Raw genomic sequence first — 19,620 nt, forward strand, 5'->3', positions numbered from 1 at the left:
GAGATATGGGAGGAGGAGAAATGGCAGAAGGGTATTGAGAGATGGGGAAGCAAATCAAAATGGTAGAAATCAAAGAGACATACAAGAAATTGAAAGATCTATGTCAATGGGTATCCAATTGGTATGAAATTGAAGGATTTGCATAAATGGGGATCCAATTGGTATGAGAGAGTTTCTTGAAAGTGCTTTTCTTTTTCTTTTGAGGGTGAACGTGTTGTTTTCTTTCTGTTCCTTATTGAAGTTAAAAATTTATTTGTTATTTATAAATATAAAGGGAATTTCTACAGTACACTCACAATTTTGAGTGTACCGATACTCTTGTTTCACAAAATATATAAATTAACGATCACTTTAATGAAATAAAAAGGTATTTGTCAATATTTATATTTTAGAAAACATTATTTCATAAAAAAAAAAACCATCATTTCATTGTTTATAAGGATCATATTAAAAAATTTACATTTTGTCATAAAAAATAATCAATATTCATTGTTACGAGTAATAAAAATTCTTAAAAATTAAATTTTATTTCGTCGAAGCTTTTGGTAAATAAAATTTAATTATCTTAGTTGTCAATGATAGAAAATAATTATTTTTCTTCTAAAAAACAACTCATTTATTATTAATTTTACGACTTGGTGTACCGATACATCCAAATTTATTGGGTGTACAATAGAATTTGCCAAATATAAATACTTTTTTTTTTGACAAAAATAAATATAAATACATTAAAAGTCCATTTTGGTTGTTAAAAAAAAAAACCCATTTTGGTAATTAGACACCCAAAATCAATTTTAATCCAATCTATCCAAACAACATCAATTCATATGAATTACTTTTAAATGAGTGCATCCAAACATAAATCAATTTACATCTAACTCACTTTTAATCAAAATCAATTCTCTTAAAATCAATTCTATCAAAATCAATTCTCGCCACCGCCATACCAAACACACACAAAATTAAGTTAAATAACAACATAGATGGAATTTGAAAAATCCATATAAACTTTCCAAAAACCCATCAAAACCTTCTCTAATACAATTTTGTAATTTCTCAAATTAAGAGGATTTTGTATAATGAAGAAAAATAAACCTCTCAAATCCCTTCCCATTCTAAAGTTTTTATTTCTTCCACTTTCTTTTTTTCTTTAAAATAATAAGTAGATGAAAATACTTGTATTAAACTTGATTTATTGCATTATTTATGTATTTTAATAACATTTATTTGTGCGTATTTCCTTCAAGAATTTGATCGTTTACTTGTTTCTTTCATAATGAAGTTAATTTGATTGAAAAATATATTCCTCAAACAAAACAAAATAAAAATAGTACGCATATTTATTTATGGATGATGTTAACCGATATCTGTAAGTATTTACATTGAAACTTGTGCGCTGGTTAACATGACCCTTTATTTATTAATTAATATAGAGACAAGACAATAGTAAAGAAAAGTAATACTAAGACAAATTAAATAAAAAGAAGTACATAAAAGACAAAAGCAACAACAAACTTATTAATTGAAATTTTAATAGGAGAAATGATAACTAGGAGAGCTTTCTTTCCCATGCATGCAAATGATATCTGATTCATACTCACGCCTCTTTGACACCAGCAGCATTTGAATTGTCTTCCTCAACTTCAAAAGCAGAAACTGGAAAAGTTCTAGAAAGTCCAGAAGTAGCTTTGAAAGTGATTTTACCAGTTGGTGGATCATCAACATAAATATCAGCTACGTTAAGCCATATCAAAAGCTCTTTGGCTTTGACACCATTGAGTTTCTTGATCTTACCATTTTCAACATAAGCAGTCACTTCAGTAGCATAGGAAACAAGTTTCCCAATCTTTTCAAATTTGTGTGTTATGCTATTCTTCTGTTTCAACCAAACAAAACCTGTTTCTCTGTTGTAACCAACTTCAATGATGTCTTTCAATGGTAAGAGACCATTGGGAAGTGAAATCTCTTTCAGAAGCTCTTTGGATTTCACCTGACACAGTTCATCTCCATGGTGTACCTCGGACTTTGATTTGATTTCCTCTGTTACCAATGACATTGTTTTGATCTTGTTCTTTTGAAAACAAAGGTTTAATTAAGATTCTTGTTTTGTTTTTGTTTTGTTGTGTCGTTAAAATGGTTGCATTGGGATCATTATATAGTTCTTGATTTATGAAATTGACCTTATTTCTTTATTTAATTACAATATCTGACACCGTCGTTTATTAATTCGACATTTAATTATTTATCTTCCACAGCCATTCTCTAAATTAGGATTTTGTTCATAATCAGATAATCATATTTTACGTCAAAATTAAAAGTAATCCTGCTTTAGACGATTTGGACAAATCTTGTTATCAGAAAATTATAAAATGCTTTATTGAAAGGAATAATATCTACTGCATTTATAATTTTTTTCAAATATAATTGTAAAAATGGTTACAAAACTTATATGTACATTTTTTTTTATATGTACATTCTTTTATGCAGCTTTATATATAAATCTATTCGAATCATTGACCAAAAAAAACTATTCAAATCAAATTATTTGTTTTGAGAAAAGTATAAAGTCTAATAAATTTCTTACCATCTAGATGTTCCTAAAATACTTTATACTTATTTATCCTTTTTAAATTTTGATAAGATTATCCAATAGTACATGGATGATATGAAGAATTTCTTCCCTATTAATCAAAGCTTCTAATTATGAATTAAGTTTTGAAAATGCAATAGTGTTTAGTATATTGAGTGGAAATTTTGTCATCTATTACAATACTATCTAACTTAAAATATTAATGTTAATTGATACTCGCGGTTCACAATATTAATGTTAATTGATAGCCAGTTCACATCAACAACAAAAATTAAAAAAATCCCTAAAAAAAAGTGATAAAACATTATTTGGTTTTGTCGATAATATTTTTAATTGGTTATCGCAAATTGTAAATAATATTTTTAATTGGTTTTTTCAAAGGGATAAGTATGTGCAATAATATAGTAAATTATTAAGTGTATTGTTGACAATTGGCAATAATTATTTTATCAGAAAAGAAAATTGACAATAATTATTTTCTACTTTAAATGGTCAATATGCATTAAATTATTGTCCCTTTCAAATAAACCGGAATATATTATATTAAATAAAAGGTCAAATACATTCCGGTTTCTTTAAGTATCATGTTTGTTTCAGATAGATCTTTTTAAGTTTCAAAGGTTTAGATGGGTCCTTTAAGTTTCGAGTTTGTTTCGGATAGGTCCTTTAAGTTTCGAGTTTGTTTCATATATGTCAATTCTATCAACCTCCGTTAAGCCAGAGTTGATCTGTCTGTTAAGCCAAAGTTGATTTGGTTGGGGAAAAAATTGATGTCAAGTGTCAGAGAGAACCACATCACCCACTTAACGGACATATCAGCTTTGGCTTAACGGACAGAACAACTTTGGCTTAACGGAGATTGACAGAAAAGACCTATCCGAAACAAACTCGAAACTTAAAAGGACATATCTAAAACCTTATAAATTTAAAGAACCTATCTAAAACAAACGTGAAACTTAAAGGACCTAGAGAGGTATTTGGCCTAAATAAAATCTCAATTTAAAATATATATTATTTGTTTTCCTTTTTTTCGAGATTTGATTCCCTTTAATAATACTCATTCAAATTTAATATGTTCATATAATTTTTTTTACCAAATGTATAAATTATCTTGTACAAAAAATTCCTTAATTAAATAAAGAGAATTAACCTTCACACATTTATTGAATAGAATTCATTAGTCATATCATTTTATGTGGGATTTGTTTTTCAAGATGTAAAGACCAATATTAATTTCACGAATGAGTATTAGAGAGAAAGTGTCAAAAATAAAATGTTTTTAGTCTGGTAAATAATACCAGAAAGGATATTACAAAAGATTTTTTATTTTACTTTTTTGACAGGATCACAAGAAATCTGTATCTAGTATCTACACCATTGTTACTTTCCCCCTAAAATACAATTTTTAGCGGAGGAAATGAAGAATAAAACCAAGAAAGACAAACATGATTAAACAATCCAATTTGCAGGAATGGCTATAGCCATGATAGAGATATGCTCCCACCCATTCAATAATTATTTAGTTCATCGAATTCCAATTTAAGCCTACCATTGTATGAATATTTTTTGGCAAAAAAAAATCATATCACAATTTTTCACGGATAATTTTAACCAAACTTAATTGCACTTTTGATCTCCAAATTTTACAACACAGAAGAGCATGTATTAGACCATATTCATGGAGTATTTATGCATAGAACTAAGATCAACACTCCATTTTTCCCAAGAGGATGGGTGATCAATTTCTTGTTCCTTGATTTGGCTCAACAAAATTGGCCTCCTACCGAGATTCAACTTGTTTGAGAGAAGGGGTTTCAGAACCCATTGCGAGGATCAACTCGGTGCAATGCCTCATGGCAGTCATATTGCAAAGGGTTGCTTTACATCCAATTAGAACATGTCATTTGTAAAATAAATAAAAATAAAATAAATAAAAAAATCAAAGTTTGATCAAAACATAAGTGAGAGGTAGTAAATCACAAATAGAGGGTAAACTTTTTTTTGGTCAAATAAGTAGATATTTCATCCATTAAGAGCTAAAAAGCTAGTGATTACATCATGTATAGAAACCTACCCACTATCAGGGTAAAGTAATTACTGCAAAACATGACCGAAAAACAAACACATAAATTAGATCTAGACTAACACCGGAAGGGAGGAAAAAACAGTACAATAGAGGCAGATCCGATCGGATCTAGCTTTTAGAGGGCCTAAATCAGATGAAGAGGAGGAGGGCGGTACAACGCAGGTAGCATGGGTGGTGGCTCACCACCACCACAGTTAACGATACGACCGATGACAAACGCAACAGCCAACAAAAGCAAGTTTCCCATGACGAAAAAGGTTCAAAAGGGAAGAGAGGCGAAGATAATGAACAAACAAAAACAGTATCTATTACACCGACCAAACAACACCAGACATATTGATGGATCACTAGCAAACTAGCGGTGGCAGCAGTTCTCGAGGGTAAACTTGAGGGGTCAAAATTGCATATTTTAAACTTGGGGAGCCAAAATCACAATTGTAAAACTTGGGGATTAAAAGTGCAATTACGCCTTATAAATATCAACAAAAAAATAGTTCTTATAGTATCCAAACATTGCATGGACTAAAACCACTATCAACAAATATTAAAGTGATTAAAAACAAAAGAACAAAGACAAAAAAGATACTACATTTCAAATAAAAACTAAAAAATGGTGTAAAAGAAAAAAATAGTAGAGTATATGAATGCTTTCAGCTGATCCCGACTTACATGTGCCATTCTGGTTCTAGTTTTGAAAACAGAAACCATTTATTCTAACGGCACAATGATCATCATTTGCATTTACACACCAGCTTAAAATAAATAGTTTCCAAAATCAACAAATACAACAGAATCTCCATGCACTGGGATAATGGAAATTTTTGGAGTAACAACCATCGCACCAACTGGCTGTTTGCACCTAGCAGTTACTCTGTTCTGCTCTGAGAGTTTGCAGAAACAGTCCCTGGTCTAAACTTGCGGTAATATGTACTACCTAGTAGCCTCTTTGGGATATGATGGCCTGTCCAACTACCAAATGTACGTGCCAGAAAACAGACACATAAAAGTGGCGCGAGCAAATAGACTATTCTCAAATTCCTTGAAATAGAACTGAACTGCAAAAGATTACATGTGATTTGTTAGACCAACAGCAGCATTGAAATATATGCAAATCATATGTCAGACACATAAAGACATATCAGGTAAGAGTATGACGAATGTGTGAATGAAATACAATCATATATGGATGATTAAAAATAACCCTTCACATGCTCATTTGATTTTGTTGTGTGTATGTGGCATGTACTGTTTTATAGTCCAAATAAGACACTAGCATTTAATTTTAGAGGACAATTAAGAAACAAGCCGAATAAGAGACAACTCATTACAGAATCAGGTCTTTGGGTTTTGAATTTCCTGTCAGAGATTATTATCTATCTCTATGACCTTACTCTGAAAACACTCCCCCCTCTTATTCCGTTGCTTCTAAATGAAATAGTAGTCCCTTCAGAATTGCCAATATTAACTCCTTGCTTCCAATGGCTTTTTGATTGATAGAAATAAGATATAAGAATTGTATTCACATCTTTAACACTAAAGAGCACAACCAAAATACAACCAATCCCAAACCAAGAACAGAAGCATACAAACATGTCCTAATCTAGCTGAGCATGATTTTCAAAGTAGATGCAGCAGAAATTAGTGTGATTTTATTATATAATTCAACGAAAGAATACTGACCACCTGAAGCAAATCAAGAAAGTTCAAATCCGGCATTTGAACTGATAGCATACAAAAGCTTTGCTCTCAAAGTGCCTGGCCGTTTGTATGTGGGAAGCTGTAATGATTGAGAGGAGGAAAATAAAAGCATAAGCAATTCAAATGTATGACAAGGGATTGTCTAAATGAACCAACACTTTTGTCTGAGTGACTTTAAAGTTTAAATCACCAAATTGCTGTGTTTGGTAAGTAAACATCCAAAAGTTCATACATATTTTCCAAGCCTATCTAAATGACATTTTTTATTATGAGATCATAAATTTCAAGATCCCCGTGTTCTATACATCTAACTCATAATAACTGATGTATAATCTTGCTTTCCAATATCTCATTGCCAAATCCCAAATACCTTATTTGTAGATTTAAAAAAAAAAAAAGGAGTATAGGAGTCTATCGTGCTAAATGTCTCGTAAAGTATATGGTATGTGTTCTACTATTAGTACTTTAGTAGTACCTTAAGGGTATTGTAGCAAGTTGAAGCTGATGGAAGCCGCTCTGCATCTTGTCCTCCAATTGTCGCCCAAAGAGGGACATCACATGCAACCTAGGTAAACAAATAGACCCAAGTGATAATATACAATGAAATCAAGATATTTTAGTATTCACTTTTGGGGAATATTTTATTTCCATTATGAGATCTACGATATTTTAAAGGAAAGGAAAAATGAGAGTAAGAGGAAAGCAGAAATTCTAGAAATCTAAAGCTGGCTAAAAGTGCCACGCATGAACGTCTAACATTTTCTTCCCTTTAATGGATTACTAGTAACTAAATTCTTAAAAAAATGCCGAAATAACTTTTGAAAAAGAATACCCCATCCCAGAAGTAACATATAGTTCTTATTTTACAGTGCAAAATATAGTACTTAAGGAAGCCCTATTTGGTGTTGGTGATGCTGAAAATCTAAGCCACTTGACTATTAAATTCACAAAGAACCCCTTCTCTGAAAGATAAAAACAAAACTTTTGACCTCTTTGAAGGTGATTCTTCCATGTAAAACAGAACTCGACATTTGATGAGTCAATAATTATCTATTTTAGTATGATATTTAGTTTCGTTTTAATTAGATTTAAGTTTATTTTACTTTAATATTATTTCCTTTTTGAACTATTTTACTTCAATTGCATATTATTATATTTCAGGAATGAATATTTGATGGATTGACTCTTTGAACAAAAGAAAAGGGTTTTGGAGCTGATTCTGCAAAAATACGAAGATTCGGAGACAAAAATATATTTTCCTCAAGTCAGAAGCTTGGCACGGCCCGTGCTAACATTGGCACGGCCGTGCCACCTCCCAGAACAGCCTTTTGCTGCTTTTGCTTAGATTTTAAGCTACTCTATTTTAGTTTTACCAAAAAGCCCGCAATTTCTTGTGGAACATTCTAGTGATGTAATTGCTTAGATTCTAAGTCGAATGTAAACTGTAAATAGAGTAGCTAGCCATCACAAATATTCATCTTTTGTTCTTGGAAATAATAAGTGACAATTGTTTCTTTGAATAAAAGTTCAACCTTTATTTTATGTTCTTCTTCTTCTTCTCTTCTATGTCTACAATGAACGTTGGTGAGTAGACTTCTCTTGTCTTGGGATTGTTGCATAAGTCTAATGACATAATCCTAATCAAACTAAGTTATTAACCATAATCTTATGTAACCCTGATCTCTAATCTAAATTCACCGTTTTAACATGAATTAACCATTATTATCAAACTGTGGAAACGAAAGTGGAGGGTTTGATAATTGTTAATCCATCATCTCAAATATCAATTCATAAAACGAAAGTGGAGCTTTGATATTCGAACAAGTGAATTTAGACAAGGGTTGCAAAGGCAGCGAAATAGTCTTTACAATCTTTGAGACATATAAGTTTCGATCTTCAAGGGAACTAATAGTAATCAAGTCAGCGAAATAGGCTTGGTTGCTAGAGGAACCAAAATCTAATAGTAATCAAGTCAGCGAAATAGGCTTGATTGCTAGAGGAACATAAAAGAAACTGTCTTTAGAAGTTAGGTCTAACATAAGGTTCTAGGTTTAATAGTTTGGTTTGTGAAGGATTTGTCGTTAGGATGAACCAATAATCCCAAGACACCTCTTTTATTATTATTGTTATTTTTCTTTTAAACAAAAAATACAACTTTCTACTTTCTAAACTTTCAATCTAATCATTATTTAAAGTTAATTGAATTCATAACTCCCTGTCGGAACGATACTCTATTTTTACTACTTCGATAGAACCGTGCACTTGCGGATTTATCCCATCAACATTTCATCTTACTAGGTATTATGTATTGGGAACCAAGGTGTTCCTTTCCTATATTTCCCATCGCATAACTTATTAGTCTCTTAGAAAACATCTATGGACTTTTAAAAATTATCTTTCCAGCACCATAAAGTATAAATATTTGGTTGCATGCATAGAATGTGAAAACATGGATGTAAAAAAATGAACAAGATTATGGGATTTTTGTAGTACTGAAAATTTCCATTGCCCATTGGGTAGGTGGATAACTCTTACAATTCATAGCAAGCAGTTAAATCAATAAACATTTACTTAAAACTGCTTAGTACAGAAATGCCCATATAGAGAAATAAATTTTTCCAGATAGCTTATTAGAAGAGTTTGAATGCTCTGCTTATTAACACTATTGTTATGCTAAACAGACCACTTCAGTCAAAAAAATTGCAAACCATGCCTTATTTCTTTACAATAAACAAAGCAAATGGGATAATAGAGGTGCTAGCATGAGTGATCTTGAGTGCCTATCAAACATAGAAAACCAAGATCATACCTTGTGGATGGTAAAAGGTGGTTGTAAGTATTTGAACCCAAGTAATGGACCACGAGAACAACTGGTGACAAATTTAAGAAGCATACAACGCTCTTTTGGTTCAAAGCCTTTAATCACCTGTAAACAGTTGACATGAAGCAGAAAATGAATATTGATGTCATAAAATTGGTATCTGCGGATATGGCATGCGTCAATTCTTCAATATAACTCGCGAGGTTGAAAATAACGGTCAATAGTCACATTCTACAGCAAATATGCATGCTTTATAGAGGGTTAGAAACTGCAATTCACCAAACCAACAATCCCTTCTTGGGGAGGGAGGGAGAGAAAACATGGGAGATCCCTGATACATTAATTAGATGATTAACTTATTTGTAAGCCACCAACCTCAAACAACAGGAAATATACAGAAACAACATTTACTCTATCCAGTGCCTATTTTGATAGGAATCTACAACATAGTGTGTAACCATCATCTGTGCTGTTAAATTTTGGAAGAACAAGCTATATCAAATTTCACTCTCCTTAAGCACCTTGCGCACGGTTCCTTCCACGGCTAGCTCGTCTGGGAGGGGAGGTAATGCACTAGGGTTCCCTAATTTTATTGTTAGCAGGGGTGCACGCGAACCGAGCCAAATACTTGAATCTTAAGTTTGGCTTATGAAAAATATAGGTTACTCAAGCTTGACTCAATTAATTAAACAACCCTAACTAAACTCAAGCTTGAATCTTTATTTGCATTTATAAGCATACACTTTAAATCACAAGCAAAATAAAAAATAATAATTCATTATTGTACAAGTCCATATGGAAATAAATTGAAAATAACAAAAATGAGGGAAAAAAAAATCATCAAGTCAACAATTCTCCCCAACAAGCAAACTCAACAAGAAAGAAACCAAATCTGCAAATCGTGCTAGATATGAGTCACACATGTACACAACTGACAAGTTTGCATATAAAAAGGGAAGTAAACAATATTACATCAGTTTAAATAATTTGTTATGCATAGATAATGGATTGGGATTGCTATGTGTGTATGTGTTTAATATTGAGGTTCCAATACGTCCCAAAAGATTTTGATTGAGGCTCAATAACTCAACAAGAAAAAATCAAATCTGCAAATCGTGCTAGATACAAGTCATATGCCAAACATGCACAACTGAGGGGTTTGCACATAACAAGGGCAATACACACAATATTACATCAGTTTAAATAATTTGTTATGCATAGATAATGGACTAGGATTGCTATGTGTGTGCATGTTTAGTATTGAGGTTCCAATACGCCCCAAAAGATTTTGATTGAGGCTCAATAACTCAGAAAAAAATCAAATCTGCTGCCAACCATGCACAACTGAGGGGTTTGCACATAACAAGGGGAATACACACAATATTACATCAGTTTAAATAATTTTGTATGCATAGATAATGGACTGGGATTGCTACGTGTGTGTATGTGCAGTATTGAGGTTCCAATACCTCCCAAAAGATTTTGATTGTCCGGCTCCCCTCATTGTAACCACCAGTGTATCGCGTGTTACTTTTAAAATCATCAATGTCAATATCGTAATTGCCACCTGAAAGCAACTGCATTCTTGAATATCTCAGAAATCTTGCTGTAGAAAGTGAACTCAACAGATAAAATTTTCAGTATAATTTGTCGCAAGTTGATTGTAGTGAATGAGTGAGCAACTGCCTCTTGATTCAGACATGCTTCTCTTATACAGCACATAATTTTAGTAAATATAGAATTCTGTTACAGAAATGCTCTGTTGCACTTTGTGCAAGAGAGAAGAGGAAATATTCAACTCACAAAGAAAACATTTTAAAATACTTAGGAAAGAAGATACCTGATTAAACTCACTAGCATTGAATAATTTCAACCAGGATGGAGAGATAAGATCAGTTAGCCCTCTATAAAATGCATTTGAAAAGAGTAATATCTGCAATTTAAACATTGTTACATATATACCCATGATGCGACAGTTAATACAGTACAAAAGTCAATTGCATTAGACTACAGTCAATGATGATAAAACCTGTTGGTTGAGTTTGTAGTCTGCCATCGCATGTATGTACTGCATCTTGTTTTCATTTGTCACAGAAATATCTTTGCCACCAGACTTGAGCTCAACCACATGCCTTTTGCCAAATGATTCTTCAGTAACAGTGAAATCAAGAGAGAGCTCCTTGACATCACCATCATAGTTCTGCATGAATGAGTATGTGAACCTTCCAGTAAAATGTTAAATTGCATGAACAGACATACAAAGTAACCACCCGAGTTAAACATGGGAAAATTAAATAAAAAATGAGATAAAGACCAGTACTCCAGGAAAGAAAAATCCCAATTCTAAAATCAAACCTAACATACCAAATGCAAACTGAATCTTGTTAATTATTGAAATTTTAAGGTTTTCATGAACAATACTGTGTCTAACATCCAGTTACCACCCACCAAGACATTAGCTCTTCTAGAAAATTCATGTACGTAAACATTTGTCTTTACAAGGATTGCACATGGACCAAGCTCAACTATAGAAGGACGAACATTGTAGGTCGAGAAACAGCGCCAAACCATGTAAAATTTTAAAAACATTAATCCTAGCATAAAGCAAGGTGATACATTGAGGATGTATGGTCCTGATTAATTTTGACAAAGGATTTATAAGAGAAGCAACGGCATGGATATGTCTCTTAGGATTTACCTTCACATACATAAGGCTCCTGTATAGCTCTGGATCAAGTGTTGATAATTCATCAAGAAAGCTATACCGTCCCAATAGCTTTTGTACAAAAACATGCGAGAAAGAGTAATCAAGTAATATTCCTTCATAAAGAGCTTTACCAACTACTCTTCCAAGGAACTCAATCATCTGAAGACCATTGTCCAAAAATCTTGCGGATGCATTTGGAATTAGGAGGCTGTCTGAAGTTGAGGTTTGTGAAAAAAGGCCGTATCTAGAGCAAAAGGAAAAAATTTCAGCTAAAAAAGTCGCCACTGGAAAAGGAAATAACCATGAAATAAAAGCAAGAAAATACAAAATGACGTCTCAAACTTACTCAGGGGAAAATGCTTCTTTTGATATGTCAGTCAAAAATTCTTTCGATAATCCACCATAGTCCAGACCAGCCTCCGTAAGGCCACATTCACTGACAAATGACACATGGATGGAAGACTTCAGCTTTGACCCAAGCGAATTTAATTGTCGAAATCCATCTTCAACAATATGACCCCGACGTACTACAATCTCAATGGCTCGTGAACCAGGTTCAGAAATTTCACCAGCCATTTTACGTGAAGCTTTATCCATCTTGATGAATTCACGAAACATCTCAACTCTATTTATGCAGTAAACCAGTTGATTAAGTACTTTCAATCAGAGACGATTATGTGTTACATTGAAAACAAATGAATATGATGTTGATGACATATTGAAATCAAATATCCATTCCCCTCTACTCCCACAATGAAAAAAAATAATCCAACTCAATTACATTAATGAATACTCTCATCGACAATCTTTCTCCCGTACAAAGTTTACTCTTGTTGCTTTGCTTCATTTAAGGTTTCTTAATGATCAACATATAGCATATCATGGATAAATAAATGAAACTACTACTCTTGTAATCAAATATATGAAATATTCACTGGTATTTCACAAGATACATGATTAATAGTATTCCCCAGGTGATTCTCCATGCACATACTAAGATAATTCGAAAAATGAAAAGGACATATTATATTAACGGTAATCTTCTAAGTTGATCATAGTATTATCAATTCTCAATTTAACCCACCAATAGAAGAAAAAACAGACAAAATATTACACAGTGAAGAAACCCGTGAAAGTTTTGCTCAAATAGGAAAATTAACACCACCAGAAAACAAAATTAAGATTAAGTTCTTTTTTCTAACTCTTACTAGCATGAGAAAACTAAATAAAACAATTCAATTGGGTTTCACCCCTGGTCATTAGCTCGTTTTCCTTATGTTTTATCCTTCTAAATGTTCAGTTGAGGGGACAATGGAAATGTCAAAAGGATATTAAGTACAGAAAGCAGAACTGAATAAAACAGAATTTATGACAAGCAAGATGCCTCATAATGGCCACAGTGAAAGAGCAAGTAGTTACCTCTCTTCAAATGGGAAAACATGGGGAGTCATGGTTATAACAGAGCCTAGACTCAGGGAAGATGATGAATCATCAGCTCTCAGGTTGGCCGAATAAATTTCATGAGTTCTAGCAGCAACTGCAACTGGTGGCCGGCTTTTTCTAGCAGGAGAAAGCCACAAATCAGGAGGACAAAATGGGTGTCTGCAATCCCTTTCATACATTAATTGTAAGCATCTGACGGCACAATCCATGAGGGGCCTATTATGATGACCGCTAACATGGGACAAGCCATTATATACTAGGGTATTGAGCATTGATGCAATTCTTCGTTGCTGCTCTAGCTTGAATGGAACCTAACAATGTTATCAAATTCTCTAGAAAAGTAAGTTTCTTAAAATGTGAACTAATTCATAAAAAGACTAGGAAAAGAAGAAACCAAGCCGCTACCTGTTTCTCGTAAAACTCTATGTCATCAAGAACCAAAAGCAAGTGAGAATAGGCCGCACAGAAAAGATGAAGCGTGGCAAACATACTTTTTGGAATGCCTTGTGGGCCATGCCTCATAGGTTCTATGTCCCATACATCTGAAAGATCTAAATTGACTCTGCTTGGTGCAGAGTGACTGCCAATTGGATCTGTGCGGTCTGTTGCAGTTTGTGACTTACCTGTAAATTTATGAAGTACGCTGACCCACTTACTGGCCCCATCTTTACTTGCCATTTTTGGAATCTTCTCAAAAGCTTTAAATTTTCCATTTTCACTTGTGTGATTATCCAACATATGTTTGTCTCCAGAGAAAAATGAATCCTCAAGTTCACCCCACAATCTCACAAGAAATCCAGGAGTAAATGATAGCATGTTAAGAACTGGTAATGATCCACGTACTGGACTCAAGGCTGAAAATATTCTAAGCAAGCTAGAATAGAAAAGTGCAACATCGCACAGATCTAGATTCTGCAAATACTCCAGACTGTTTGAGATCGAAGTATCGGCCTTTTTAGTGGCATCTCTATTCACTGATGACAAAAGATTTGTGAGATGCCATTGCTGACAGACAGGCCTAAATTGATCCATGTATGACATTATCAACGACTCATGGGTTGCACTTTCAGTATCAGTTTGGAGAGAGTTCTTCTTTTTGAGCCATTCAATATTATCAAGACAAGCCAGTACGCTTTCTGCTAGAGTGACAATAACATGGACATACAATGCACGGTCTAAACCTTGATTGAAGGATCCGGAGTCTACAGAGTTATTTTCATTCCCTGCTGCTAGACATATAAAGTTAGCGAGAGACCAACCAACTGGTGGAATAGCCTTGAAAGAGACAAGAATTTCTGACTTAACCAAATCCGACATCTCCATTAAAACATCCTCTTTCAAAATCTGTCATCACCTGTCAGAGTTTGATCAGTTCTGATATGTTTGAATCATAAAGCATAATCTATGAAGTTATACAAATCTATGATCTCATTAACTCTAGACGGATATGATGGCAGCATCTTAATACTACAGAGATAGGCTGCCCTTTACCAAAAAAATAAGAATGAAATTCACCTTTGAGCCATTGTTTTATATCTTTTATGGATAGAAGAGAAAACAAGTAAAGAACCATTACATATTCAAATTAAAAAACCTCGAGTTTTTTCAGTTTAAGTTGTGTGTGTGTGTGAGAGAGAGAGAGAGAGAGAGAGTTCCTACATATAAATACTGAGAAAATATAATCAGACAGCAGATTAAAAAAATATTAGAACCATATGCATTATCTATCATACCAGTAAAAGACAGATACTAACAAATACAAAACTTAGTTATTTAAACAACAAAGGTCCATCTTTGATGTAGCAAACTTAAAACCACAATAACAAACAAATTACATAAGAATATAGAAGTAAAATGTGCATGCACAATCATGAATAATCAACTTAGCAAGTCAAAAGATGGAACTACTTCCATTTAATTATACAGAAACACATGGGTTACATATGCATGATCCATAAGTGACATCAAAATATAAGATTTAAAAATTTCATAACGAATAAAAACAATAAAAGAGAACAAGTCCTCATTACAACTAAAGACACGGTCAATAATTTTGCAAGTGAAATTGTTCTGCTTTAAATATGCTTACCAGTAGTGCCTTAAAACATGTGAACAAAATCGATTTGTGCTTTAAAGCAGGTAGAAGAACATGTGGGACATGTTGCACAAACCAAGGAATAGTCATTAGATATACAACATATTGCTTAGCAGCATGATTGACATTCAGCATATCAGGTCTTTCCCCATCTAAGTTTGTCAGATAAAATGGCCGCACAGCTAAAGTTATTGCACTTGCAGTAATAAAAAAATTCTCATCTGCCTGGGTGATAGCTTTCATTTTGGAAGAATACTTATCCAATGCAGTAATATATTTCGCAATAGAAACATAACTACCACTTTTATTACTCCCTGTGAACTCAACTAAACCTTTCACGGCTAAATCTGCATCTAAGCGGTTGTCATCTGTAATGCCTTTCCATCCTTTTAGATCAGTTAACATTACAAGAATACGCATTGCTAGAGATGTAACAACAGTAATATCTTGAGCCCCTGAATTGCATTCACTATACTCGGAAAGAATCGAAAAACCAAGAGAAGAAAGTCGATGTGCCTGGTAACTCCAAATTCTTCTATCTTCAGTTGTACCAATTGCCAAAAAGCAAAAGTTCCGCTCTGAATCTAAACAAAGAAAAGAATAGATCCATTAAAAATATATTTGGTATGTAAGTTAACAAGAAAAAGGAGAATAGTTCCATAAAATTGTAAAAGCTATGAAAAACAGAGAAATAGGAAGTATCTTGACATTCATAACTTCATGTAAACCATCACATTAAAATGAGAAACATGATTGGAACACTACTTGAAGTACAATAAAAGAATATCAAAATAAGGGAATATACCAGAAGAGTTCAGGCTCTCCAATAAGATTGTAAAGCAAATCTTCATAGAGTCTATTTTCTTGCTATGGACCTTCTGATAGTGATTTGAGAAACGGGTGACAAAGAACAGAAATGGCCTCAACAAATTGTTCGAAATCCAATTTGAGGTCATCACCCCGGTATAACAATTCACTGATGTCTCCCACTCCTGCTGAAGCTGCAGAGCAACCATCTTTGTAACCTTGAAGCGCCTCCATACTCTCTTTCAACATTAAGAAAAAATTGTCATTTCTTTATTTTGATACAACGTGCGGTGAAAATGAATGCCAATACAAAATCAAAAGAAACACACAAACAAGTTTTTTTTAACTTATGCAATAAGCTATTATTTAGAAGACTAATAGTCAGTACAACAAGATCGTTTCAACTTACTTTTTCCTATAAATACAGGTTGAAAAGTTTATCCGAACTAGCTCATAATCAGTACAACAAGACTGTTTCAACTTACTTTTTCCTATAAATACAGGTTGAAAAGTTTATCCAAACTAGCTCTAAATAAAAATGGGCCATGTTAACCGGTGCCCCCGCCGGGGGCACTGGTTAAGAAAACCATAAAGAGAAAGTTTTTAAATTAAAAAAACACTTTATTGACTTTTAAGGGATTGACAACACAATTTTCAATGCAATACATACTATATTTGGTTCTTAACGAGTGCCCCCGGGGCACTGGTTAACATTACCCAATAAAAATAAATAAATAATAAATTTCATTGTGTCTCAAGGACTTATTCTAACTTTTAGAGTATTTATTTTTGCTTAAACGTTAAGATTTGTATTTTTATATTAATCAATTTAGTCTAATATGATGCATTGTCGATGGAATTAGTTTCCACCGACATCACATGAGAACTTATCATACTACTATATAAATCTACTATGTAACCGCATCTTTAAAATAACTTCCCAATACTGGATTCTCATTGGATATCAGTGTAAAACTAGTTTACACCGACATTGGATGCCCTTTTTTTTGGGTGTGTAGATGAAATGACAATCAGTAATCACCACTGAAACTCACATACAAAATCAGGTTCAAACCAAGGTGAAGGTGTTTAGCCTAACAATATCGGCATTTTCAATTTGCATCTGTTTCATTTCTTATCTAATCTATGCTTCTTACTTAGCATGTAAATAAGGAGATAGCAAGTTGAATCTTGAAACCTGAATGAAGAGAGCAGCAGAAGCAGCACGTTTAGCATAATTGCGAAGCTCTCTTTCTCTTGAGACCTTCTGAAGAAGATCGTCTCGGGTTATCTCCTTCGCACTCGCTCCTCTCAACGATACCTGAATCAAGTGAACAACAACAATTTCAATTATCACAACTAATAGTAATAATCTATTATGAAATTGATGAATTGATAGGTATGAAAGAAGAGAGTACCTGGTGTTTACGAGGTGCATCCATGGGAAATACATTAACTTAACTTCGCTGTGTTAAATTAATCCAACTTTTTCTAATCTTCTCGCGATTTACTTTTTTCCTCACCCAAAATTTTGTTCTACTCTCTTTATCGCAACTACTAATAAGTTTGATTTATTTAGAAGAAAGAAAGAACAAGGAAGGAAAAGTTCGTTTTATGTTTTTTCTTTCATAGTTGACATGTCAATTTTTTTAATTAATTATTAAAAACTAAAATGATTATTATTGTTGTTGAAAACATGGTCTAAGAATAACTTTTGACTTTCATCCGTATGTATGAAAAATGAAGTTAGGATCGTTGTATATTCTTATTCTCTCATGAAAGTTGTATTAAATGGTTGTTCAAATATCATTGCTCTTCTCTGTAGTTGTGTTTTGATTTATCTAAAAATAAGAATGATAAAGATAAATTTTTATTATCAGGTGTGTTGTTTAAACAAACATTTATTTGATAACTTTTGAGACAATCGTAAATTTACAAAAAAATTAAGTATTGACACGAAAATCAAAACAATAAAGATAAAAATCAAAAATATAATGTGAATATGTGAGCAAACTTATTACAAAATGGTTATACAAATATCAATCTTCTTTTCTTATAATCATGTAATAAGTGAAAGGTGTATCTCCTCTAAAGACAAAAATAGATGTAACCTCCATCAAATGACGATACAAACATAATGTGGATTTGACCATTTTATATCGAGGGTTTTGAATAACGAATCGATTGTTATGGATCAAGATGGCAATGTTATGACGATGTTTTCATTAGTTTTGGTAGGGTTTGATGGCTCGAATGCGTGATGACTCTGAAGTTTAGGCTAGGGTTTGCAAACACAAAGTGTTGAATAAAATTTTGTAGGTGTGATTGAAGATTGAGCCTCAAACTATCTAAATGGTAAAAGATGGTAAATGCTCAATAGACCCCTTGAAGTGTTCAAAATTTCACAAAAAATAATCATAGGATTCTACGTGATCCACTTGTACACAAAAAAAATTATTGGTAGTTATTACACGATACGTGAGCAATCTTCAGAAGAGATAAAAATTGATGGCTCGTGATACTATTAGATATGCTCTAACAAAACCCCAAAATAAAAAAATAATGTAGAGTCAAAATAGTGTATATCATGTGTATTAACATTATAGAAACATGTTATAATTATTCTTGAGGTACACCCAAACGAATTTAGATCTCTTATGTTGTTGCACAATTATAATGGATATATAGAATCTTTGTCTACACCAAGACATGCGTGATTTGAATCTCTCACCTGATGTAATCCCTCTCTTTCTCAAAAAACACTGGTGATATTAATTTTTAGTGACATTAATACATTTTAGATAAGAGAGAAAGATTGATGAATAACTAAAATAATTTATTTAAATAAAAAAATAATAGTTGATTGAAAAAAATAGAAACAATATCACCAAAAACTAATATCACCAAGTGCAATCCTTCATTCTCATATCAATCTTTTCTTCTACTATCTTTTTCCTAATTTCCTTTTCTTTTATGTATTCGCTTAATCCTACCATCCTCTCTCTATCCATTTTTTTTTTATGATAGTTTCTCAATTTACCGTGAAAATATGTGGGAGTTTATCGGAAGTATTTGGTAGTGTATTTGAACATATTTGACTATATATGAAATGGATGGAAAAATTGTCCTATTTTTCCACTCCTCTGGTCCTCTCTATCTAGTACCTCCTGACTACTGTTTTTTACTAGTACTAGCAAGCAAAGAATCCAAATATCACTGTCTTACCTTACTTAGCAGAGAATTGTTGTTGACACATTTGGTTAGGCTGAGACGCACGAGTAATTTATTTAAATGCCCTTCGGCAGTTAACTGTCGAATTTTGTGGATACCGGCTACAGTTAACTGTCGAGGTGCTGGACATAAACAGAAATAG

At 32.8% G+C, this 19,620-nt stretch overlaps 2 protein-coding genes across 6 annotated transcripts; both read right to left on the minus strand.

Annotated features, from left to right (window-relative positions):
* Nucleotides 1–1,324: 1,324 nt before the first annotated feature.
* On the minus strand, nt 1,325–2,111 carry LOC25499356 (uncharacterized). Its single transcript, XM_013594594.3, has one exon. It carries the CDS (start codon nt 2,054–2,056, stop codon nt 1,598–1,600), a length of 459 nt encoding a protein of 152 aa, XP_013450048.1. The 5' UTR covers nt 2,057–2,111; the 3' UTR covers nt 1,325–1,597.
* A 3,134-nt stretch (nt 2,112–5,245) lies between these two features.
* On the minus strand, nt 5,246–17,849 carry LOC25499357 (E3 ubiquitin-protein ligase UPL7). Of its 5 annotated transcripts, none has more exons than XM_024769923.2 (15): nt 17,666–17,847; nt 17,446–17,568; nt 16,246–16,486; nt 15,435–16,024; nt 13,751–14,689; nt 13,322–13,656; nt 12,249–12,527; nt 11,894–12,146; nt 11,225–11,395; nt 11,036–11,128; nt 10,665–10,772; nt 9,184–9,300; nt 6,850–6,939; nt 6,360–6,453; nt 5,246–5,726 (listed from the first exon to the last, which is right to left on the minus strand). In XM_024769923.2, the coding sequence occupies exons 1-14, from the start codon at nt 17,687–17,689 to the stop codon at nt 6,370–6,372; spliced, it is 3,447 nt and encodes a 1,148-aa protein (XP_024625691.1). In that variant the 5' UTR covers nt 17,690–17,847; the 3' UTR covers nt 5,246–5,726; nt 6,360–6,369. The 5 variants fall into 5 exon arrangements, 4 of the variants coding, with proteins under 4 accessions (XP_024625691.1, XP_013450049.1, XP_024625690.1 ...); XM_013594595.3 differs by having other exon boundaries at nt 5,246–5,731; XM_024769922.2 differs by having other exon boundaries at nt 6,357–6,453.
* Between the last annotated feature and the right edge of the window lie 1,771 nt (nt 17,850–19,620).

Source organism: Medicago truncatula, chromosome 7 (assembly GCF_003473485.1).
Source record: "Medicago truncatula cultivar Jemalong A17 chromosome 7, MtrunA17r5.0-ANR, whole genome shotgun sequence".
NCBI lineage: Eukaryota > Viridiplantae > Streptophyta > Magnoliopsida > Fabales > Fabaceae > Medicago > Medicago truncatula.